The sequence below is a fragment of the Haemaphysalis longicornis genome, unplaced genomic scaffold (genome assembly GCF_048455015.1).
Source record: "Haemaphysalis longicornis isolate Haplotype H1 unplaced genomic scaffold, Haemaphysalis longicornis Haplotype H1 scaffold_9, whole genome shotgun sequence".
NCBI classification, from domain to species: domain Eukaryota; kingdom Metazoa; phylum Arthropoda; class Arachnida; order Ixodida; family Ixodidae; genus Haemaphysalis; species Haemaphysalis longicornis.
In genome coordinates, this window is record NW_027526460.1 from 134,356,429 (window position 1) to 134,380,367 (window position 23,939).

The 23,939-nt window shown below is 46.3% G+C and overlaps 1 protein-coding gene across 2 annotated transcripts in view; it reads left to right on the plus strand.

The window, feature by feature from the left end:
• LOC144153008 (S1 RNA-binding domain-containing protein 1) overlaps positions 1-23,939 on the plus strand; it is a 99,836-nt gene that overhangs the window by 16,338 nt on the left and 59,559 nt on the right. For both annotated transcript variants that reach the window (XM_077684631.1, XM_077684630.1), the window contains exons 7-10: positions 6,695-6,842; positions 12,206-12,302; positions 13,636-13,795; positions 19,099-19,313. In XM_077684631.1, coding sequence (XP_077540757.1) covers positions 6,695-6,842; positions 12,206-12,302; positions 13,636-13,795; positions 19,099-19,313 — 620 coding nt within the window. The remainder of the gene's footprint in view (positions 1-6,694; positions 6,843-12,205; positions 12,303-13,635; positions 13,796-19,098; positions 19,314-23,939) is intronic.

The window sequence follows — 23,939 nt, forward strand, 5'->3', positions numbered from 1 at the left end:
GAGGCGGGAATGGGCACAGAGAACTGCAAGTTTGGAGAGGAGCGCTTTGTTTCTCTTGCTGACTGCTGGTTTTCTCGCTCAATTTAATCCAGATGCCATGTAATTTAATCCAGGTTCCAAACAATTTAAGCCCTTCACCAACCAAATTAATCCGTCTGTCAGGAGAATGTTCAGGAGTGTTTTCTGCGAAATGAGGCCCAGCTTCTCGGACTTTGTTGCACATGGTATGGTGACAACGCGGTGTTTCTTGAGCCATTGTTTGCAAAATACCTTATGCCACAGCTTATGTGTACCGGATACGTTGGCGACAGGCACAACAGAATATCTCGAGCAAAATCAGACATATTTTCACCAAACTTTGCAAAGTACTTCTGTTATGGTTTAATTCCGTAACTACACAGTGAATCCGCCATCGGCAGCAATAAGTGATTCGATTGGGCTTTGCAAACGGCTGCATGCACGGATCTGGTGCTTCTTAGAGATGTTAGCCATTGAGTTAGAAACGGCAGCCCTCAGCCAGTATTTTGTATTATGCAGTCCCTTGTTGGCCTCTCTCTCAATGACGCCCCAGACATATTGTAAAGAGGATTTAAATCTGGAGAGTTAGGAGGCCACAAGTTTTGGAGTGACGGGGTCGCAGACGTTGTCAGCCGGGCACTATTTTGTGACGCAGGCGGTGTGGGCAGGAGCGGAACCTTGCTGAAAGACGTATGATCTTTCTTTCGAAACACTCTCTATCCATAGCTTTACAACGGTAGTGAGCACGTCCACGTAACCAGCCGCATTAACGTGGAGTCCTGCGAAGAAGTGCGCCAGCATGCCGTCGCCCTCATTGCGGAGGACGGATAACACCACCGCCGCAGAAATTAAGGGGTTCTGACGATGTCTGACCACTGACTGTGCTTTTTCCTTTTCGCTACACACGCCACGTCGCCGCCACAACACACCACCTCCGTCCGCACTTTGTAAACGAAAGACTTCGCTCCTTTCAGAAAGGTAGAAACTTGCAAGTCGCCGTGGTGCACGACCAGGGCGACGAGGACTGAATGGCATTTTATTTCCTGGTTCAACTTGTACACTTCCAGCTCTGAACAAACTGCGCAGTATGAAGCATAAGGGGTCGACGAATAAGAAGCCGTACGCCAAATATATATGATGAGCCTGCTGGTGTCTATAGCGATAAAGAATAGCATCGCCAAATACCTTGCGCACCCGGTACATTTACTAACACACGCAGACCGTTGGAGCCGTGTGCTGTGAGCTGATCGTTTGCGAGATCGCCGTCAATAACTCACATAAGAAGTATCATCTGCTCTTCGCGTAACAATGGCTTCAGAAGCTCCTTTGATAAAAACGCATTACTTAAATGCCCTTTGCATTCTGATTTTCAAATAATGAACGCTTTTATGCAGTGTTAAGCAATATTTCCAAATTATAATGTCATCTGCGAGATCGTCAGAAATATTGCCTGCTTACGACAGAACCATCGTCTTCTCGCGTACCAGTACGCCGGCAAATCTGCCATGTAAGAATACGCGAGCAGACAATACTTCTGACGATCTCGCAGACAATCACCAATGGATCATACGAGACCACTCTCCTTGCCTGCGGGTGTTAGTAAATGTCCATTAAAGGGACAGTGAAGTGAATTTGTCAAGGTCCCGTTTTTGCTTGCACTGCGTAGACTGGCTCAAATTAGCACACTTTTCATCGTTTATCCGGTTGACAAATCGGTAATTATTTTACAAAGCGCGAAAGAAGAAAAACTACCATGCGCGGTTTGCGGCGGCCGCACCAACTAAGGCTGTGACGTTGGGAGGAGGGGCGCCGTGATTGGACGATGCCCAATGTTAGCAATCACACAAGTTTCAGTTTCGGTTTCGGTTCTGTAAAACATAACCAATGGCGTTGTTGGGTGGGCATTCTCAATATCTCAGTAATCATCGTACCGCGCTTCTGCCATGCTGTCGGCTGTAAAATGCGTAAGATAAGCCTCCCAGGACGGCTTGGAATCGTAGCATTCACTACCCGAGGCCTACGCAGTGCATGAACGCCCTCAGCGTCCCCGCAGACGCTCAAATGCCATGCGCTTTTCCCCCATATTTGGAGCTTGCCGCACTCATGCCTGTATCGTAAAAAGCGTGCTCGCACCAGGCCAAGGGTCTGTTGATTCTGGCCTGTGCCCACTGCCTGCAAGCAGTCGGTGCTTATGGCAACAGCACGCCAACGAGAACTCGCTAGCGCGCCAGTGCCAGCCTGCGCGCGTTTTGTGAACTAGTTCGTGTAGCCATGAACGTTGCGGCCCCAAAAAAGGTGAACTCAATATAGAAAACATCGGCGGAAAACAAAAAAGTTAACTTACAAAAAAAAAAAAGCACGTACCCACGGGGATTCGAACTCGTGACTCGCAAAACATTTGGAGTGAAATCCCAGCGCCCCAGACCGCTAGGCCACGGAGCGGGACGCGAATGCGTTGCTAATATAGGGTATATATTGTACAACCGGTTTACACTTTTATTTAGTTTTGGCATTTCAAGCCGCTTAGGTGACTATTTGTTGTACTGCGATCGTGCAGTAAGCGTCGCCCGAGTTTACACAGTAGCTCACGTCTAGCAATTGCATTTTGTAGACGGAAAAGCGTTCGCAGATGCGTAGTCGTGCTGCTGACCGCTGTGCTTGTTCGCCCAGCGCAAAAAAAGTGCTTCCCGCGCCCTAGTTTTACGCTGTACGGTAAAAATATCAGTTGATTTTATTTGCTTAGTACCTATATTGACTTCGCTGACTCTTCTCCCGCCTTCAAGAGGCCTTATATTTTCCTACTGGCGTACCAGTCAGCGAAGCGTCGCATGTGCAGCGCTTGTGTGAAGCGACCTTGACTTGGAGCTAGATACAGTGTACAAACAAACCAAGTAAAGAAAGGCACATTCTTCCATTCACAAACGTGTCCTGGCTTCGTTTCAACTATAAGCGAACGAATTGCGACCACGCAATTTTTTTTAACCTCCTTGATTGCGACGACCCGCCGGCGGCCGGCGGACGAAACGCTGGGCCGACTGACTCTGTCGGCCGGGGAGCCGTGCAGTAGCGCAGCCGTGGCGCAGCCAATTGCCAGCTCATCCCCTCCTGACGTCACACGAAAACGCCACAGAAAATGGGCGAGCGTAAAGAGAGGAGGACAGCGTTTTCGAATTAGTTTTTCTACTAAATAAAATCGCGTAAACGCGCCTAGAGTGGTCGAAACATGGCCTGGGGACTCCGGACTACAATTTGCGCTAGTAATCCCGCAATGTTTACATATCACTTCAGTGTCCCTTTAAGCTGGACGCATGTGATATTTTGCACATAGTGGATCAAGAAACACCACGTTTTCATCACACTACGCACAACAAAGTCTGCAAAGCTGCGCCTAATTTTGCACAAAACACCTCTGAACATTCTTCTGATATACGGATTAATTTGGTTGGCGAAGGGATTAAATTAGTTGGCACCTGGATTAAATTAGATGGCATCTGCATTAAATTAAATGGCACTTGGATTACAGTTGCTGGGGCCTGGATTAAATTGTATGGCGATTTAAATAAATTGAGTGGGAAAACCTGTAGTATACCAGCAGTGGTAGGCTGTCAAAAGGCAAGTGAAAGAGTGGGAAAGTGATACCTTGCCCACAGCAGACTTGCTAACGTAAGCTTTCATTGTTTATTTACTTCGACATTCTGCCATGGCGCACATGAAAGAAGGCTTAGTGGAATGAAAAAAAAAAACGAGGTTGGAGAGTGAAAAAAGTAGGGGAATAGGAAAACAGAGTAAGGAAAGCAAGGGGAGTTTCCTAGTGGGAGGGCAGGTCATAGGGAGGCATCAAGTCCAGTTTCATGCAGAAACTTGAGTAGAGCCTTGGAGCACGGGTTGTCGTGCACCTAGTGGCTGCAGTCCATGGGTTATCTGACCACACTTCATGGTTTGTGTGTGCTTGCAATGCAATTTCGGAGCCGACTTAAAGGGGCCCCGCAACACTTTGTGGCCACCATTTGAAGCACTTTAGGGGTGGAGTCTCTGTCTCCGCAAATGTTATTCCACAAGAATATTCGAATATCTAAAGAATATTTGAGTATTTAGAAGTGTTTGAAGAATATTTGCGAACGGAGTTATGCAGTATGAAGAAATCCCAGGCCATCTCCACTAACATGAAACCTATGGATGCAGTGTATAAGTGTATTTCTGGCGCCTGTGCGCTTTTGCCAACAGAGATGAAACCGTTAGGGGGTACAAGTGTACAGCTTTGCTGCAAAAGTCTTCTCTTTGCAGGACAGAGCTCTCTAATGCGAGGCGTCAACGAGTGTCCCGGTGTTTTTTTAGTACACGTTACGTTCCAGCGTGGGACGTAAACGATTTTCCCGGTGTTTTAGTACCGTGACCTCATGAGACAACGATTACGATGATGACAGGAGATGCCAAGAGCCCCAGCCCCTAAGGGGCTTGGCCTCTAAAATCGTGCTCGCACAATTGTGTGCCGCTTCTCTTCTGCTCAATCTTTCACTCCTGTGACAAAGGCTGCTCACTCTTCTTAGGGGAGCTTAAGCAGGGAAGTCAAAAGTGAGTCGTCGCCTTTGCAGCCTGCGTTTTGTCTTTTTCACTACAACTCAAAATCGTCTACTTCCGGTGAGACTATACGTACCTCGACGAAAGCTGTCTGCTCTCCCCAGGGCAGCTAGCTGGAGGATGGGGGCTGAAAGTGAGTCTCCATCGGCAGCGCCTTCGGTTTTTCAGAGGACTTTGCATTTAACTTTGATCTCTGCAACGTACACTGTACTACACTCCTGTACTTTTAGTCGGCAGCGAAGCCCAAGGAAGCGGGTTTGATTCCCGGCCCCCGCGGCCGCTTTTATGATGGAGGCAAAAAGCGAAAAATCCCATGTGTTCGAGATCCCCAGGTGGTCAAACTTAACCCAAAGCCTTCCACTATGGCACGCCTCATCACCTCCATTGCGTTGGCGCATTGAACCCCACAATGCTTAGTTGGCAGCATGCAGAGTGTGGTAGTGTGGTGGAAATGATAGCATCGGATGTTCGCCTTCCTTCCTTAGTCAAAGGGCCCCGCACTGCTTGCCGGTGTAGAAAATACACGTGTGGGCGACCTACGAAGTTGTTCGCCGTCTCATTTTAAAGGAGCCATGAAGACAAAACACGAGTTTGGGTTATTCGAAAGATTTCGTGTTTTATAGTGCCCGCAGCGCTTCTCCGAATGCAAACGATGCTTTATTCACTGAAAAATTAATTAAAGTCAAAATTTTTATTTGCCTGCTAAATCGTGCGTTTTCGAGGTCTGAAAGGACATCACAGGCCTTGTTTACCGTTAGTTAACCTAGATGGCGCCACCTCACCGTGGCAAGCCGTTTCCTGCCTTTGGTTTGTTTGTGAAAGTATTCGTTTCGTGAAACATGGTGCTCGCTCGGCAAATACGGCCACGTAAGACATTGTCGCTTGCATCAGTCGGCCAGTGTCGTCTGAGACAACCCCAAAGCCCCGCAGTCCTGTGCAGCTAAACCAAGCATAGTGCGCGCAGTACCAACAGCAGTACACATCGGCACTTCTATGTTTACGTGTGCTGTTGTAACTTCCACTGTTTGTCCGACCATTCTTTGGGCTTTAAAAAGAATGTGGCCTAAGTTTAAGCGCAAATAGCTCATTTCGCAAGCTTATAAGCTCTGCCTAATTTGCGTTTGCTTTTGCCACCCTCCACCAATCGCACAGCAGGGCTCATCTGACATCATAGGTTCTGTTGCGGGAAATGAGCTAGTGGGTCGCATGGCCATTCCCTTTTTTCCTAATTATGTATCTTATTTGAGCGAAGCTTACGTTAAAAGTGGCGTCAGTATCATTCTAATGAGGTAATCCTTTGAATGAACCAAACTTGTGTTTTCTCTTCATGGCTCCTTTAAGCTAGTCACGTTAATACGCAATCTACGATTTTGACACCAGCAGCTGCATATACGTATATGCGCTAGTGGCAAGCGGGTACGGTAACCTCTCGTGTTCACCAGCATGTACCTTTCGGTTGGGCTTGCACTACCACGGCAAAGCATTGCACCAAAATTTGGAACTGACATGTAGCCTCCTGCTTGTGAGATTTGGGCAGCCTAGGAAAATGCAGTAAGCATAAGTTTCCAGATCGATTTATTTAAAACTATTTGTGATTTAGATGGGCCTTGCTTGCTGTTCTTTTTGGGAGGGAAGAAATGCTTAGCCATGCTCCGCTAATTTTGTTTCACCGCTCGCGATTTGTGCTGTCACCAATTGTAGGGTGGGAAGGTGGATGGGGGGTGGGGTGATAGCTTCTCCCACTTTTTTGTCCCTTTCTGCATTAAAAAACAGCTGCTGCTGTGGCAAGTGATATATTTGTATATTCACGGCACTGCAATCTACCAATGTGTGGCGACACTCGCTGTTACACTTTATTGTCGCTTCGATTCGAGTTACGGCTCTGTCGCTTGACCGCGGGTGAAGAATTCACCGTTTTAGCTTTGTCTCCCGCAATGCCGCTCTAGATGTTAGGCTTTATGTCTGGTTTTACTTTCGGTTGGCGCTGCCGTGCACATGGCTATGCACGTGCTGTTAAGCTAGCTGGACTCGGGTGCAGTGCATCCGGACGTGACGTGCGTGAATCAGTTGACTCGACCCCATGGCACCCCTGTTGCAGTTTGCCCCCTACAAGGAGTCCAAAGGTCGCTCCCTGGCCCAGAGGGCCAAGAACCTGGGCCTGGAGGAGACGGCGCAGCGCATACTGCGTGGCGAGGCCACCGTCGAGTCCATCAACCCCGAGAGCCTCGTCAAGCCAGACGTCAAGGGTGAGGAAACAGCTTTTGCCCAAACGTCAGTCTGGAGAGGTCACAGTGGCTTGCTGAGTTGTCGTGGAGTCATTAGATTGGGCAACTCTTAGGGGTCTGCAGAAAACCATTCTTTAGGCCGGGTACTATACAACAAACCCTATTTCGGGCCAAAGCACTGTGCCTCGCAGCTCAGGGTTATGGAGGAAAAATAGGAAGGACTGTCGGACCCATGTATATCGAACACTTTAGGGTTCACGGAACAGTTCGGCATATCAGGCTGTAATTCGGAATATAAAATACGCCCATCTGAAGCTTATCTGATACCTTTACGCACCACTGAGAGCTTTCTGGGACCGTGACAAGAGGTGCTAGCTTACTGATTGGTTCTTCAAAACGCAGGAAGTAGGAAACACAGCGCGGCAATCAGCGCACTTTATTTAGCATGAAATAGCATGAAAAAAGCTCTGAGCTCGGGCGTATATTCTGTTTTCGCACAATATCCTGCAGTTGGTGCAGCCAAGCCGTCCAGGCATCACTAATCTGATGTGTACTGTGTAGCCAAAGCCTTTTAAGGGGGGACACTGCTCTTAAAACAGCTTCCTTTCATTTTTAAGGAAACTGTGTGAAACTTGTTAGTTTTGCTGCTTTTTTTCCCACTTATTTCAAATATGCCATTACTTTTTGAGCCAGGCAATTACGTTACCAAGATAATTGGTCATTTCTGGAGGAACAATTGACAAGACAATGTTAGTCATAAAACTAATCTTTATATTTTCCAATACTATGAACCCTGGTAAGTGCCATAAGAAAAGTGTTTTCTTTTTTTTTTTCTTTTTTTTGTGTGCACCGCTTGGACCTAATTTTACAGCTCATCAAACTTTGGTGTTCGAAATGGGCATTTGAAATGGTTCCTTGGCAATGGTGCTTAATGAGCTATAAGATTAGTTCCACGCAGAGCGTCAGAAAATGGATTCTCTGATCGCATTCACCAGGGTTCGTAGTATTGGAAAATATAGAGATTACAATTTTATGACTGTTCCTCCAAAAATGACCAGTTATCTCTAATTACACTGGGAACTAATTGACTGACGCAAAAAAAGTAATGGCATATTTGAAATCAGTGGGAAAAAAGCAGCAAGACTGACAAGTTTCACATATTTAAAACTTACATGTTTTAAGAGCAGTGGGACATACTTTCGCAAAGTGAACAGCATCCCCCATGTTGCATCATCAAGCTTTTAAATTTTTTTACCCTTGCACAATGAATGCTCTTGCTTTCTGTCAGAAAAAGGCAGCAGAATGGTGTACGTCAGACTTTGCGTACTGCTCTTGAGCAATAAAAGGCTCGGTGCCCTCGCTTCTGTCAAGCACCTGTGCTTGCTCTTGGCGATCCTTCATTCCCACGTTAGGTTGAGGTAGAGATACGATACAGTAAAACCTTGTTACAAGAGACACATAAGAGACACACTTTACTGGGAATTACTCCCTGTATTAACTACAAGAGAAGCTTCATCGGAAACAATTTCTGGGAACCTTTAGTTTTTCTATGTGTCTTTACATTCATGAGCTTGTTAAGTAGATTGCTTATGTTTACAAATTATGTTTACAAATAATGCAGCATAACGTCTTACCAACACCTTACTTATGTAAAGGTGAGTAGGAGAACGTTGCTTTGTCAATGTTCTTGAATTGAAGCATCCATTTTTTTTTTTTCTATTCTTGCCTTACGATGATTTGGGTTATAGTTGGGCAACGGCTCATTACCACTGTGGACGAGAAAGCCATACGGGTTCCGGAATGCCAACAACATCTTTCTTTGATTTGTCAGTGACCACAATTTTACTGTTCTAAGTGATGACTCATTTAAGCTGGATTCGACCAGGGTGACGTTTTTCCACAGTTAGCCGTGAAGGCGACAGCACGCAGTTTTCTCTGTCTATACAGTTCCATGATGAAGCAGTTTCCTGTCAGTGACTGCAGGAAGGCTGGGAATGATTGAAGCTCAAGCACGCTTCCAGTGACATCGTTTGTCCCTTATCGTAGACACGACGTCAACAGGTCACAGGGAGCTGAATATACGATGCCAATGCTGTCCCCACAGGCCAATGCTTTTAAGGTTCTGTGAAAACAAAATGCAACTTTGTTCTGTTTGAAAGAACTATTGTTTCGTCACTCACTCAGCTCCACTCCGGCCACCAAAGATGTTTGTTTAACAACAACAATAAAAAAGCACAAGAAACGTTGAAAAGCTTTCCAGTTTTGCGCTGCAGTGACGAAATAGGGGCAAGAGTGACGTGCTCTAGGGCAGCACTAAAAACACAGTTACAGTGGAACCCTGATAATACGACTTTCAAGGGACCGCGCGAAAGCGTCGTATGACAGGGGTGTCATACAATCGGGGCACGGGTAAATGCTGGCCTGGTAGATGGTCTCACGTGACAGGTCAGCTAAGAACTTATTTAAACTGCTATATTTAGCGCCTTCTCGCGTAATTTGCGAACCCCTAACTGAAACGTTGTTTCTAAAAATGAAACTCCTATATTGTGCCCCCCTCCCCTCTATGGCGTCTGCGCTAGCCCGCCGGCCATGCACTGCACGCTGCGCGACTCCTGTGTCGTCCGGTGCTATTTATAGCCCGCCAGCCTTGCGCGTCACACGTGCGATATAAGGCCGGCATGGTCGAGCAAATTGAAAGGGGAAAAGGTGAGAGTGTGAAACTGCCAAAGTCAAGCGAAACGAACGATAGTACAAGGTGGCAATGGAAAAAGGGTGGAAAAAAAAGGGGAACGGGACGACAACGTGGCTTTGAAAGACGCTGATAAGCAGAGAATTGAGAGAGGGGGGAGAGAGAATCGTGAGAGGAAAGAACTTGGATTGAGCGGGCGAGAAAAACTGGTGTTCCATCATCGCCGTAACGTTGCAGAGTATGTATTTTCGCATTTGTCGGCTCCTTGAATGGTGGGCTTGATGGCAGCTCTGAATTTGCGGTCTGCCAGCCACTTGGACTTTGACTTCTCGCGGTTGGCGCATTGGCGTTCTGCTTCCACGTGGGGCCGTCAAAGGTTAACTCCTGCCCGCCAGTACCCGCCTGCTTGCTTGAGTCTGTTCAGCAAGTGGTCTGGCCCGCCTGCGGACCTTTGCTCATCAAGCAGCATTAAACGGAGGTTAAGAATCCAGAAAGGTCGAGACGAGGTGGCGAAGCGATGTAAAAGATGGGGAAAACACCGGTTTATCTCTGTCAGGGTCGGTCGTAAGAAGTGGACAGCATGCACCCAAGCATCCTATCACCGGGGTTTTTAATGCATTGTTTCTGTGGGGAGTTTTCCGGGACCGTGGTGATCCATTGTAAGAAGCAGTTCGTTGTAAGTTCGAGGGACGTATCAGCAGGGCTCCACTGTATTGGTGTGTTAACTGCATGCTCGTATTCAAGTGATACAATGAAAGGGAACTAGATTACCCTCTACAGTGTCACAGTCATGTGTCTTGGCGGTGGTTTGGATGGGTGGCCGCCAATTGCACAAACAAGTTCCTATGATGACCTAGAGAAATCTCTTCAGTGTGCTAGGGAGTTGCCACCATAGAGTTTCATACAACATAAACTAGAGGGGAAACTGGTGTCAACGTGAACACCAAGGCTGCACTTATGCTTCGATTGGAATGATAGGCAGTTCTGGAACTAGATTGCGTAGGATCGAAACGGCCTATGGCTGCACAAATTGTGTTTTTTTGACAAAAGAAACTGCTATTGCACGGTTCGCTGTTTACAGATTACATGGCAAACAAGAAAGCTAGTGACCAAAAACAGCTTTTGTGTGAAATAAAACGGCGTGTTTAAATAGAAAGCAGAAGCGAAGCCGAGGAATTTTGCGGAGTACGTTTTCCATTTGCTGCCAACCACAGTGGGACGTGGACTTCTCCAAATACTATTTGTAAAAGTTTCGACGCTTGTAGTTTTTTAATAATAAGAAAAGTTTTGTGCTCCTAAAAAAATAAACCGATTACCTTTGGAGAAGTTATTCTAGCCTGAATTAGTGATATTCATCAAGCAGCATTCCTATCAGCCGCCGGTACTGCTGGTCTACACCGTAGGAGCCAGCGTTCGCACGAGAGATGTGGCTGTTCCAAGCAATTCACAACCATCGTCAGCTTCAAAAATACATTGCTCTGCTGAATGAGGAGCGCCACAATTCCTAATTCGCGGACAAATTTGCCGCACACAGCGCCACCATTTGTGTTTTCGTGCTCACTGTGCCGGCAATGAATTCATAACCCAACCAATTCGCACATTCCACTCAGGGCGGCGTTAGTGCACGTGCGGCATGCAGTTCAAGGAGAAACGTATTTTTGAACGTTTTTTTCCCACAGCCCGCGTAGGCAAATGCGTTCGTGCAAGTCCAAAATGAAAATGAAACCATAGTAACTTCCACAAGCCATCGAGTGCCAATCCTTACCCAAAACTACCCATTGCACCCATTGCGGCGGACGATCGCAGTGCCAGATTCCTCTCTAGTTGTCATTGTATGAAACTTTGTGGTTGCCACTGCTTCATCTATTTTCTTTAATGTCTCGATTATTTGTTTGAAGTGTGTAATAAACATGCTGTCATCGTTATTTGGACAAAGCACTCTTTTTAATGAGCTGAACTTGTATTTTGTCTTCATGGCTCCTTTAGGCCATGAGAAAGAATTAGTGACACACCTGCCAAAATTTACGTTTCACGAGGGCAGTGGAGCAAATGGGGGTGACACTCCAAGCTTCTCAGTTGTAAGCCCCCCGTCAGCTCCCGAAGCGGCATTTGTAGTGAGCTTGGCTGTTCCACTTGGCCAAAGAAAGGCTCTCGGACATTGAACGAGCACAGGGCTCGATGAAAGTGGCATACCTAAGAACGTCGGACATAGCTGTGGTGTATTTCCAAACTTCAAAGTGGAAGTAGGGGGAGTAGGAAAGACCCCCTGGTCTTGGTGGTGCACCCGGAGTTACTCAGTATCACCAGTTGCGAAACTCCCCATAGGCCCCATTTATCAGAAAGCAAGGGGGAGGTTGACCGGCCTGCCATCTGTTGGCAGAAAGTTGAAGTAGCACTCAAGCACTTGTGGCTGCTGCTGTAAGTCATAAAAGGAAGAATCTGGGAAACTAAAGTGGACATTACCTAATTTAGTGTTTCTTGATTTGAAAAGCAAGTTTTTTATTGTGTCATTAGGTAAGTGTTTAGTAGGAAAGTTCAGTTTTTGTGCTCTAGGTGGTGCGCCAATACACTCCCCCCTTGCTTCATTGAGCAATCAGGGGTTCTCCAGAAGCATAGTTTTGCAACTGGTGGACATTGGAGAACTCTGGTTTGTGTCTGCAAACCACTAAGCGAGTGTTTGTTCCTCGCATTCCAGGTCTGCAGTCGGCCAAGGAGGTCCTGCTTGGCTGGCAGCACATCCTTGCCGATGTCCTGTCCAAGGACAGAGCAGTCCTTGACTACCTTGCCAATGCGTAAGCGCCAGCCTCGAGCCTCGACCCTCTCCTGCACTGCTGTCTTTGTTTCATCGTAAAAAACTGCGAAAAGACAAACCCTCTGGAAGAAGAAATGGATGACACGGGTGCAGACTATCACCTACAGGGGCTCGATGCATATGCTTCTGGGACTCGTACACTGTTTTTTTTTTTCCTTCCTTTTTACTGCGGGTGTATAGAATAATGTCAGGAAGAATGCCACGTGCACAATTCGTTGGTGTGTCTTTAATCACCATCGGATTAGAAGGAAAAAAGTACACATCACTCATCGTTCATAACCTGCATTCTCTAGCAACAAAGCTAGCTATACTTATTAGTGGTAAATTAAACACACGTGCCGGGCAAAACTGTACAGACATAACATTAAGTTTGTGGCAGCTGTTGTCTAACGAGGATTGCTGCAGTACTTGTTATGGCTTTGTTTTATTGTTTTAGTTGCTATGGAAGGTCGTGTTTTATAGAGCCAGATACAAGTCGTGGCTTATGACGCTTACAGAAATGCCAGCTTTTTCACTTGATGGAATACTTAACGCTTCAGGGTTTATAGAAAACCCCTTCATATTGTATGCAGGTTTTTGTGGTTGATACTGTAGAAAACATTTGGTTGTCGTTGACTTGGCCTTGGTTAATTTTGTTGTATAATTCAGTTGGTTCTAGCAAACGTAGCTCCCCTTATTGTACAGTACTGACTTCAGTTAATTTGATCTGTACTTAAAAATAACTAGCCTTCTTGCTACTGTGAGGGGAAAGTCATTGAAGGCCGACAGCACGCAATATTTGCGTTGAAACACATACTGAAGACAGCGCAACCGAATAGTTCACCAAAAATTTTGACTCTGGTGGGACTGTAAAGATTTGGTTGGATTGGGTTAGCAGAGAATAACGTCAACCATAGTTATCATGCATCACGTTACATTCTTATAGGACCTGGAAACAAATATCAGCCCGCACCTGCCAAGCTGAGTGACGCTAAAAAAGGGCCAGTTGGTACTGATTCGTGTACGACAGTGCTAGGTGGTTACAGAAGACGGATCATAGAACACATGCGCGTATTGCAGTCATCTTGTGTATGTGTTCCGTCCTCCGTAAACACTTAGCACAGTCAAACATCAACCTTTCGAGTACTCATCCTGGAGGGGTATCTGAGTAGAGTAGTAGGTAGTGGCGGCATAAGCACCTTGTCATGTTCAAGAAATCTGGTGTTGAGAGAAAAGCGGACCTGCTTGCTTCTTCGCACAGTTCTCAGCTGGCTCTCTTATTGCGGTTGCTCCCTCCTCTTTCTCCTCACCTGCCCGGTGTTCCCCCCACCCAGGTCTCAGAACCCGGGCATCCAACTGACTGCCACCAAGACTGCCTCGGCAGTGAAACTGGAGCGGCAAGCCCATGCCGACGGCACGCCCGAGATCAGTGACCAGAAGTACGACAACTACGCCAACTTTTGCAAGAACCTCCGCTTTGTGCAGCCGCACCAGGTCAGGAATCCGAGCCCTCGTATTCTGTTACATCGCGTCTGCAAACCCATATGCCCGAATCACCTCAGGATAAGCTGTTCGAAAAATCCTGGGCCATCTCCACTAATGTGAAAGCTGGGGAGGGGCAAAGCATACAATGTGTGAGTGTATTAGAAAATTGTACGCCTCTTTCTTGCCACACTGCGCACGCTGATTGGGCCCTGGAGAAGCGCCAGTGGGAGGAGCAATCATGCTCTTGCTGAGGCGGTAGCGCCCTCTTTTGCGTTGAACCGGATTTAAGCAATTAAATGAGCGAGACTGGCCGTAAGCTGCTAAGAAGTATGTTTTACCGGACAAATCCTGGCATTTGAAAGCTATTTCGAGACGGAATTCAACATATTTCTGGTATATTAATGCAAATAAATCCTGAATATTCCTGTATTTTAAATTAGTGGAAATCACGTTAGTTTATTTTCAACCAGTTTTATCCATTGTACACTTGTTTTTTGACCATCGTTTGACAACCTGATTTACCGTGACAAGACGCCGACAGCCCGAGCCCCTAAAGTGCTTTGCCCCTAAAACGCATACGAGCGGCTGGGTGCTCATCATTTTTCTTGTTTCTCTTACGGTGAGTGATTTTCCGCACTCGCCGCGATAGCTCAGTGGCTAAGGCGTTGTGCGGCTGAGCCCAACGATGCTAGTTTGATCCCATCCGCGGTGGCGGCTTTTCTGATGGAAGTGAAAAACTAGAACGCCTGTGTTTGGAGCTTCGGGCTTATGTTAAGGGGGCACACTGGTCTTAGAAACTTTTTTCCTTTCCAACCAATTTGATGAAACTTCATGGGCTTGTTCAGTTTTTTTTTAGCTGATTTAGAATATCAAATTAATTTTGATGTGAGGTAACTAGTTTCCGAGTTAGTTAAAAAATCTCCCTTGATTTTTCTTGAGAACAATGGGGAAAAAACTAATCAACAGAAGATTACCAGCAACATGAATAGATACCAGAAGTTGTGGAGAATGAAACATGGGAAGCAGTGTTTTTGTTTTAAGTGCGAATGCACTTTATAAGTGACCCTGAATTCCGGCGACCGCCGTCCGTCCACATAGCAACAGCTGCGGGTGCGCGCGCTCCTCGTCTTCCTTGGCAACGGGGGGAGATGGGCGCGCGCTGCCTGGCCGCTGACATGGCACGTACCCACATGGGGGATTGGCCAGGAATCTCCTCGTCTTCCTTGGCAACGGGGGGAGATGGGCGCGCGCTGCCTGGCCGCTGACATGGCACATACCCACGTGGGGGATTGGCCAGGAATCGGGCGTGAGAAGGGCTAATGCACCCGCTTAAAGGAGTACTGACACGAAATTTCGAAGCTGAGATCCGCTCTAGCAATCAAGTACAACGACAACACAAATAGGTGTCTGTGAATAAATGCATCTTTCTTTCTTTGTAGTTGTGTGTGTGTGTGTGGGATCTCTCTTTCGCGAACATTACCGAACCGCGCAAATTCAACTCCTGCATTCGCACTTTCACATTCTTCTCCTCGGGGAAATGCGGGGAAACTTTTGCAATCACATACACGTTTACATCAATTCTAACTTCTAGGTATGAGCTACTCCTGCTAACAAATTAAAAATAACAGTAATTAAACAACTGCTGAAACACAAAATGCAAAATCTGCTTCCCATATCGCATGGTTTCAACATTCAGCTGCACAGTGCAAAAGAAATTATCTTCGTAGCTGCACTACATTCTGGGATGTTCTCGAGAATTTTGTAACACTGCGATACCACTCGTGGCGAAAAAGTGGGGAATTATGGGAAAATAATTATTTCTTTGTTGAAATTGGCCCTCTATGGCTTTTATGAGTTCCTGGTACTGTTCCACTTATGAAATTTTGGAAGAAAAGCTGTGCAAATCAAGAGAAAAGGGATACCTAAAAAAATGCTTTTCTGGGCAATTTTTTTGGTGACCCATGTGCCCCCTTAAAGATCTCAGGCAGGTGGTGGAAATTAACCCGGAGTCTTCCACTCAGGCGCCACTTTGGCGCGTTAAACCCCACCATCAATCAAATCAATCAGTGATTCTCTGTGGCAACATTGGCGTGCAGCACCGGTGAAGGGCGTAGCACAAGAATGCGTGGTTCGTGAGGATGGTTGTGCACTGCACCATGTTCTGCCAAGCAGTGCAGGGGTTGTTGGGGCGCCACTGGCTCCTCTTGACATACAGCGCAGAAGACGGCCAATATCTATTTGGTTTTCTTTTGCTTTAGGAAATTGCTTTAGGAAAAATTGCTCCAGTGAAAAACTTATCCATTCCTAGTCACAAACCCAAAAACAACTTTCCGCTGGCTGTGGAAAAAATATTGATGTGCGAACGGTGAAATTTTAAATTGGACTCAAATAGCATTTGAGCAAATAATTGTACAGTCGAACCCCGCTACAACGAACGCCGCTTCAACGAAATTTCCGCTTCAACGAAATATTTCCAATTCCCCGTCAGCTAGCCATAGAAGTCAATGCAACAAAGTCCTCGCCACAACGAACCATTTGTCAGGCTTGCTTTCGCTTCAACGAAATTTTCGATGATTTGGGCTGGGTTTGAACAATTATTTGACAATAAAATAAGCATAGCGCCAGCTATCTGTCACTTTTTATACATTCAGGACGCTTAGTTTCACCGAAAATGCGCGTTGCGACCACACCGCCACCCAAAACAAAACAAAAAATAACTCATAGGCGCACGCCATTGCTTGATGGTGATAACGATGTGGCTGGCCGTCTTTACACGAGGCGCAGGCCCGCTTCGCCAAGGCGGAGCCCCAGAGCTACAGCCAATCCGTATCCAGTTGAAATTGCATGAATGTGCTCCGCTGCTGGTGCGGTGCCGTCATGTATGCGTTGTGAGCAGCTGTCCTTGCCGTTTTCCTTCTACCATTCTTCATAGCCAAGAGCGAAAATCATGTTTGCGCGTTTGGTCTTGAAGCCTAGTCATCCTATCTTAGTCGCGAGCGCGCGGTCCTGTTAAATGCAAGCGCGCGCGTCTTGCCTGCCAAGGTCAGTAGCTGCCGTGCCCTGTCAGAGGATAAGATAACGGCGCTGTTCCTGCCACAAGCGGGAGGGGGGCTTCCCACGGCCTAGCAGCTATCCGCAAGTAATCAGTTTGGTGGACACGCCTTGTTGTACAGCGATACGTTTTGCACCTGCATATCTTCACCCCCCTCCGTAACGCGTTCTTTGGGTGGTGAAAAAACAGATAACCATTGGTATGTTTGTTATCCGAATAAACATGAGTTATTGCGCGTCACTCCTTTTTCGAAACATTGTATTATGCTGCCAATGTTGCGGAAATGCACGGGGCTATTTTTATGGCCTTTCCGTGGTGTGTTGGGGCAGATTTCGCCTCAACGAATTTTCGCTTCAACGAAATTTTTCGCACGTCCCGTCAATTTCGTTGTAGCGGGATTCGACTGTACTTCATAATAGAATTCCTGCTTTCCCAGTGTACTAGCGTCATTCAAACAAACATTGAAATGTTATTTTTTTTTAATCATTGAAACCAGTTCAGCATTTCTCTCTACCCTTGTTATGAGCCAATGAGCTTTTAATCTGTTAGGCCCACATTGTGTTTGCGTGGCGGCCAGTGGGGCCTCGCAATAAGCACTTATCCACAGAGGTGCTGCCATGGTTCGAGTGTGTGGATAGTGATTTTTTTTTTTTTTAAAGACGATAGTCTTTCTTGGGCTACTTAAACCCAGAAATTTTGGTCTGTCTGTATGTCTGTCTGTCTGTGACTCGATTCAGCCACCCGGCCAAAGCAAAACAATGCCTGCGCAATAGTCTTATATAGTCACAGCTAAATGTGCCCGTCTAAGTCCGGTGTAATGTTCATGCTTGTCAACATTGTTGAAGAAGAACAAGACATTACGCAAATGTGAGACAACTAGGTAATACAGAAGTGATATTTGTAGCGTTCCTCTATAAAAAATCGTACATGTTCGATTTGTGCGAGATTAAATACTTCATCAACTGCAGAAAAAAAAATCCCTCCGCCGTCGCCTGCTGTCGCCCGCGCCACTATAGCTTCTGGCGCCATTTTAAGGAATCAACAGGCAACAGTTACGAAAGGTTCCACTAGATAGGTTCCACGTTCTGCTTGCAACGCACGTGGAGTAGGGAAACACGGTTCTATAAACATTGAAGTAGGACGCCTCGATTTACGCGCGCCTTCGCTGTACGGCAGCGTTCGCATCGAGACACCCGGTTTGGAGCAGTGGAACGCGGGAAATTTAAAATGATTTAAGCAAACCTTTGGCGTCTTTACCTTGGTACTAGCGCGATGCAAGAGGAACAACATGAGAGGTGAGCGGGATAGCGAAGAGAGGCATTTACTTGGCAAAAGTCAATAAAGACTATCGTCTTTTGACGACATTTGCAACGAAAGGAGCAGATACACGGCCAATTTTTTTTTTCAAAGCGAAAACTAAGCCAATAATAAGTTTTTTTAGTTTCAAACCAGAGCAAATGTTTAGCACTTTCTAACGAGAAGACTTAAATTTATAATTTATCAAGCATGCTTCAGTAACTGTCCTGGTGATAAACTGGTTCTCACTCCTAGCAAATATACTTTTCTTGTGTTTTTTGCAGGCCATTTTCAGTTTTCAACGAGCCGCGGTTTCAAGTATCCGAATTCATTGAAACAACTGTCCCTTTGCGTTTTTGAATTTTAAAATATTTTGAATACGTACTTTTTAAGTAACTGGAAATATTGCAAATGGAAGTAACTTTAAATATTGCTAATGGATGTATATAGTACTTGAGAAAGGGAGAAGACATGGGGCTTTTTTCCTCTCGTTTATTCATCCATTTGTGCTTTTTTTTTTTTTTTTTTTTTTCAGTTATGGCATACCAACTCACCGACCCTTCCAAACATTTCAGGTTTTGAGTTAGAATTAGACGCCTAATGAAATATTGTTATTCGCAGAGATGTAGACTAATTGCGCACCCTTATTTGAGACCACATCACTGTACAGAAAGATGGCAGCTGCTCGTCTTGAATCTCTGCAGCCTCAAGAGCTGCCGTTTGTAATCTCCAACGAGTTATGCTAAGGCCTCTAATTGGTGCAAAGACTACAGACGTCCAACCTTGCGGGCTATTCCCAACTCCCAATAATCTTTCAAGAGTTGGCAGGATAACCAAGATGACTCCCGCATGTGATGAAACTTTCCGATTTGATGCGACCTTTGCTTTTGAGCTAGCAAAGGACTATCCAGACTGTTCGAGTGTCATCTGCGAGTGGACGGTCCCTGCCTTTGCCTCCCCTCAGGTGCTGGCGATCAACCGAGGGGAGTCGCAGAAGGTGCTGTCGGTGAAGCTGCAGCTGCCCCCCAACCTAACTCCGGGGGTGAAGCAGTTCTGCGAGTCGCGGCTTCGCAGCATGGGGCTGCGCATGCAAGGAACGGAGACGGCGGCACTGGTGCGGGCGGCCGTTGAGGACGCCTACACGCGCCTGCTTGAGCCACATCTCTTCCGCACCATCAGGTACGGAATGGAGTGGGCCTTTACAGGACTTGTGTCACGCGCTAGTCTATTCTGCAACTGCTCGAAACAGCCTTTGTGGCGGTGAGCTACACTTCTGGGTTCTGTTGCTAACGGACTGGGTTCGAACTGCAGTGGTTTAACCTTTGTTGGCATTTTCATTACTGAAAAAAAATGTTCTCTAAGATCAAGTCTACACAGTGTTTTCTTTACTGGTGATTTGGCATACTTTAGGTCGGCTTAGGTTTGGGGCAAAGCCTGTGACCATGTTTTAATAGCGTTTCGCATCGCGCGAAGTGACATCACTCGTGCCACTTGGAAGGCGCTGTGCAGTGGAGTGTTTGGAAACACGCTATGGGGCCAACACCACCCTGCACAGGGCACCCCGAGCTATCTTGGTGACAGTCTGGGGCCTCCATGCTTTAGCTGTGACCTGCCGGGGCAAGAAGCTGTAAGGTGTGTTGCAGAAACCTAAAAAAGAATGGTGTCTGTCGCCTCTTTTTTAAGACGATAGATGGGCAAGCAGCTATGGTTTTACTTAAGCCTTTTTTTAGAGGCAATGTACTTTGCCCCAACGAAAAGGAAAAAGCAGTCAGTGTGGTGCAGTGATTCCTCTCTGAAAGTGAAAACATTGTCGCTCCATGACAACCCCTTGCTGGGAAAACATGTTGTATTCTGAATTTTAGGGATTCTGAGTTTGGAGGTGTGGTCTCCGTGCAAGTGCATACGGTTTTGTTGTGATTCAATGATGACAGAGAGCTGTCCTAGGATTATAGCGACATCCGTAAAGGACGTCTTGTAGGGAAGGTTTGTGCACTTTCCTTTTTCCCAGTAACAGAAATAGGTGCACTTTGAAATCAAAGGTGCATAAAATTTGAGTAAATACTATAGTACCTTCCTATTTATCATAATTTCTACTGTGCACTCACTGCTCTTAAATTTTTTTTAATATTTAGGTAAACTCTGTGAAACTTGTCAGTCTCCTTGCTGCTTTTTTTTTAACTGATTTCAAGTATGCCATTATTTTTTGAGTTAGTCAATTAATTCCCATGATTATTAGAGATAACTAGCCATTTTTGGAGGAACAACAGAGAAAACAAAGTTGGTCAGAAAACTGTAATCTTTATATTTTATAATGCTATGAACCCCAGTGAACGACACAGCAACAAAGTGTTTTTTTGATGCAAGGCTTGGAACTAATTTTACAGCTCAATAAACTTTGGTGGCACCAGTGGCCAGGACCAGTTTCGAACACCTATTTCAAACACCAAAGTTTATAGAGCTGTAAAATTAGCTCCAGGCGTTGCATCAAAAAACCACTTTCTTATTGCGCCGTTCACTGGGGTTCATAGTATATTAGAAAATATAAACATTACAGTTGTATGACTAATGCCTGTGCTACACGGCAACTTTTAATTGACAATTGTACGCTCGCTTACAAGTGCACCTAATATATTTACAATGGGACACTCGATAGACAATTGGTTCAATGGCCTTCAGAAGGCCTTTGAAAAGGTCGTGTAGCACGGGTATAACACTGTTTTCTCTATTGTTCTTCCAAAAATGGCTAGTTATCTCCAATAATCATGGGAATTAATTGACCAACTCAAAAAATAATGGCATACTTGAAATCAGTGAAAAAAGAGCAGCAAGACTGACAAGTTTCACAGAGTTTACTTAAAACTTGGAAGAAATTGTTTTAACAGAAGTGTCACCCCTCAAACGTACCGAGAATAGGGGATGGAGTGTTTGCAGCATATCTGGAGGTTTTCCATATCTGGAGTTATCTGTATTGGGTTCTTGTGAGCACGCACTGTCGCCTTTGAATGGTTGAGCCCCACTGAGATCATAGTTGCATGCCTGTGTTTACACAGCCATGCAACTATGCAGCCTTTAGGCATGCATAGCTTAAAGCCTTCGAGGCTTCATCTGCAGCCTAAAGGCAAGCAGCTTTTAGGCTGCAGATGAAGCGCGACCACTTGAGTCGTAGACGCGATGACCGTAGTGCATAGATGCTGAGCTGATTGCGCCTACTCAAAGGCACCTGACAAGAAGACGATGCATGCCAACACGAGATTACGCTTTGCTTTCTAGTCGTTTGCAACCTAGCATCAAGTGATAACAGCAAGGGAACCAGACTCTGAACAAAGCACGCACCAAGCGAGAGATTTCTGTCTTCCTTGACACATCGAAAACTCTGGTGTTATTCCCGTAGGTGTTAATCTTGTAACCCGGCATCTGCACAGCTGTAGGCAGCAAAGAGTGAGAAAGCTGGATGCAATGGAATCCAGTTTCTACTCATCAGCCCCGCTCATTGGCCATAAAGAGTTACCAATCACAGCACCATAGGCAAAGAAACCTGAACCCAAAACATTCTCTCCCAACAAATCGTCGAGGTTTTAGTCTCAAAGACAGCGCTCAAAATACAGGACTGAGTGGAAAGAAAGGAAAGGAGGGAGGGAGGGAGGGAGGGAGGGAGGGAAGAGTTTCTAATGGGGAGTTTAGAAGTAAATAAAAAGAGTCACTTGCTGTCTGAGTCCAGTGTAACGCACACGCGACCTACAGAAGGCAAAAAGAACGCACCTTGGCCAGTCCCATTCACGGAATCACTGCAATGCCAAGCTCATAATTGTCATTTCCAGCTTTTCCACCACGTAGACGTCTATAGGATGCGTGACCCCCACATAGCGAGAGCAGTTCTGCACTGTCCACGAAGAGACTGGTGAATTGCGGATGGCGTTTGTTTCTTAATCCTTCCTTTGGAAGGATTAATGTTTGAATGAGATGGCACTTTGTACAGTTTTGAAGAGCACTCTGGGGGAACGATCCTTCTTTCGTTGCGCTCGGCATACCCAGCATTGAAATGACAGTAACCCTGCCCAAACCATAAAGTAGGGTCAAGGAGATCTGTGGAAGATATCTTACGGCAGTGACATCTCTGTCTGCTTTAGAGGGCTTCTCCTTCTGCGTGCCAAGCACTATGTGAAGTGTTGTGGGAAGACTCACACTGTTGCCCTCTAGAAGGACGAGAGAAAAGAAAAGACCACAAATTGTATATGTTCGGGTAGGCTGCAACCCATGCATGAACAAACACCGAGAAAACGTCATTTTGTTGTAGCTGATACCTGGCGCTGCGGCCAAAGCAAAAGGTGTACTTGTTTATGTCCTTGTTGCTGCACTTTTCATCTTTTCAAAGATCGCCCGTGCTTCTCAGCTTGCACCAGGAACTTGCAAAAAGAAAAAAGGAAAAGACGTGTCAGGGAGAACTATTTTTTTCTCGTGCGGTAAAAGCAGCTGTGCCGCTGTTTTTATGTGTTCCCTGAGCGGCCAGTCTGTTGGCACATGTTGGTGCAGAGGTGGTGTGCCACGTTACGTGTGTACAGTCTTGGCTCTTATCAGGAGTCGCAGGACTCGTGGAGGATAGCAAACGATGGCGTGGTGACGAAAACTCGTGGAGGGTACGGAAGTGATACCGCGGGGTGGCTGCCCTTTTTTGTGCGGAATAGCGCACATAGACGTGTACTGCGAGGTTGCGTTTGGTTTGTGTAACATTACGTTAGTCAAGTACAGTTATACAGTGAAAGCTCGCTAATTCGAACTCGGTTAATTCGAACTTCCGGTTACTTCGAACTCACGTACTGGTCCCGGCACAGTCCTGTATATTTCAAAGGGGAAGAACCCCCGATAACCCGAACGCGTCGGTATCCAGAACAGTTAATTCGAACATGATCCCCTGGTTCCCATTGCTCCTGGCCGAAGACATCGGCCCAGAGTGATTAATTCACAATGTGTTGCAAATCTGAACCAGGCCAAATTTACTAGAGATGCAAAACAACGAAACAGAAAAACAACAGCGCGGTGCATGCCCTGCAATAGCTTACAGTCGAACCCCGCTACAGTGAACTCCGCTTCAACGAAATTTCCACTTCAACGCAATATTTTCAATTTTCCCATCAGTTAACCATAGAAGTCAATGCAACTAAGTCCTCGCCACAACGAACCATTTGTCTGGCTTGCTTTTGCTTCAACGAAATTTACGCTCATTGCGGCTAGGTTTGAGCATTTGTTTTACAATAAAATAAGCGTAACGCCAGCTATCTGTAACTTTCTATACGTTCAGGACGCTTAAAACGTGCACCGCACGTGTACACCACCACCCAAAACAAACTCATAGGCGGACGCCATTGTTTGCTGGTGATAACGATGTGGCTGGCCGTCTTTACATGAGGCGCAGGCCCGGTTCGCCAAGCCGGAGCTACAGCCAATCTGTATCCATTTGAAATCGCGCGAATGTACTCCGCTGCTGGCGCGGCGCCGTCATGTATGCGTTGTGAGCAGCTGTCCTTGCCGTTTTCCTTCTGCCATTCTTCATAGCCAAGAGCAAAAATCATGTTTGCGTGTTTGGTCTCGAAGCCAAGTCATCCTATCTTAGTTGCGAGCGTGCGGTCTTGTTAAATGCAAGCGCGCGCGAATTGGCTGGCAAGGTGACTAGCTGCCGTGCCCTGTCAGAGGATATGATAACGGCACTGCTTCTGCCACAAGCGAGAGGAAGGCTTCCGACGGCCTGCAAGTAATCAGCTCGGTGGACACGCGTTCTTGTACAGTAATACATTTTGCGCCTGCATTTCT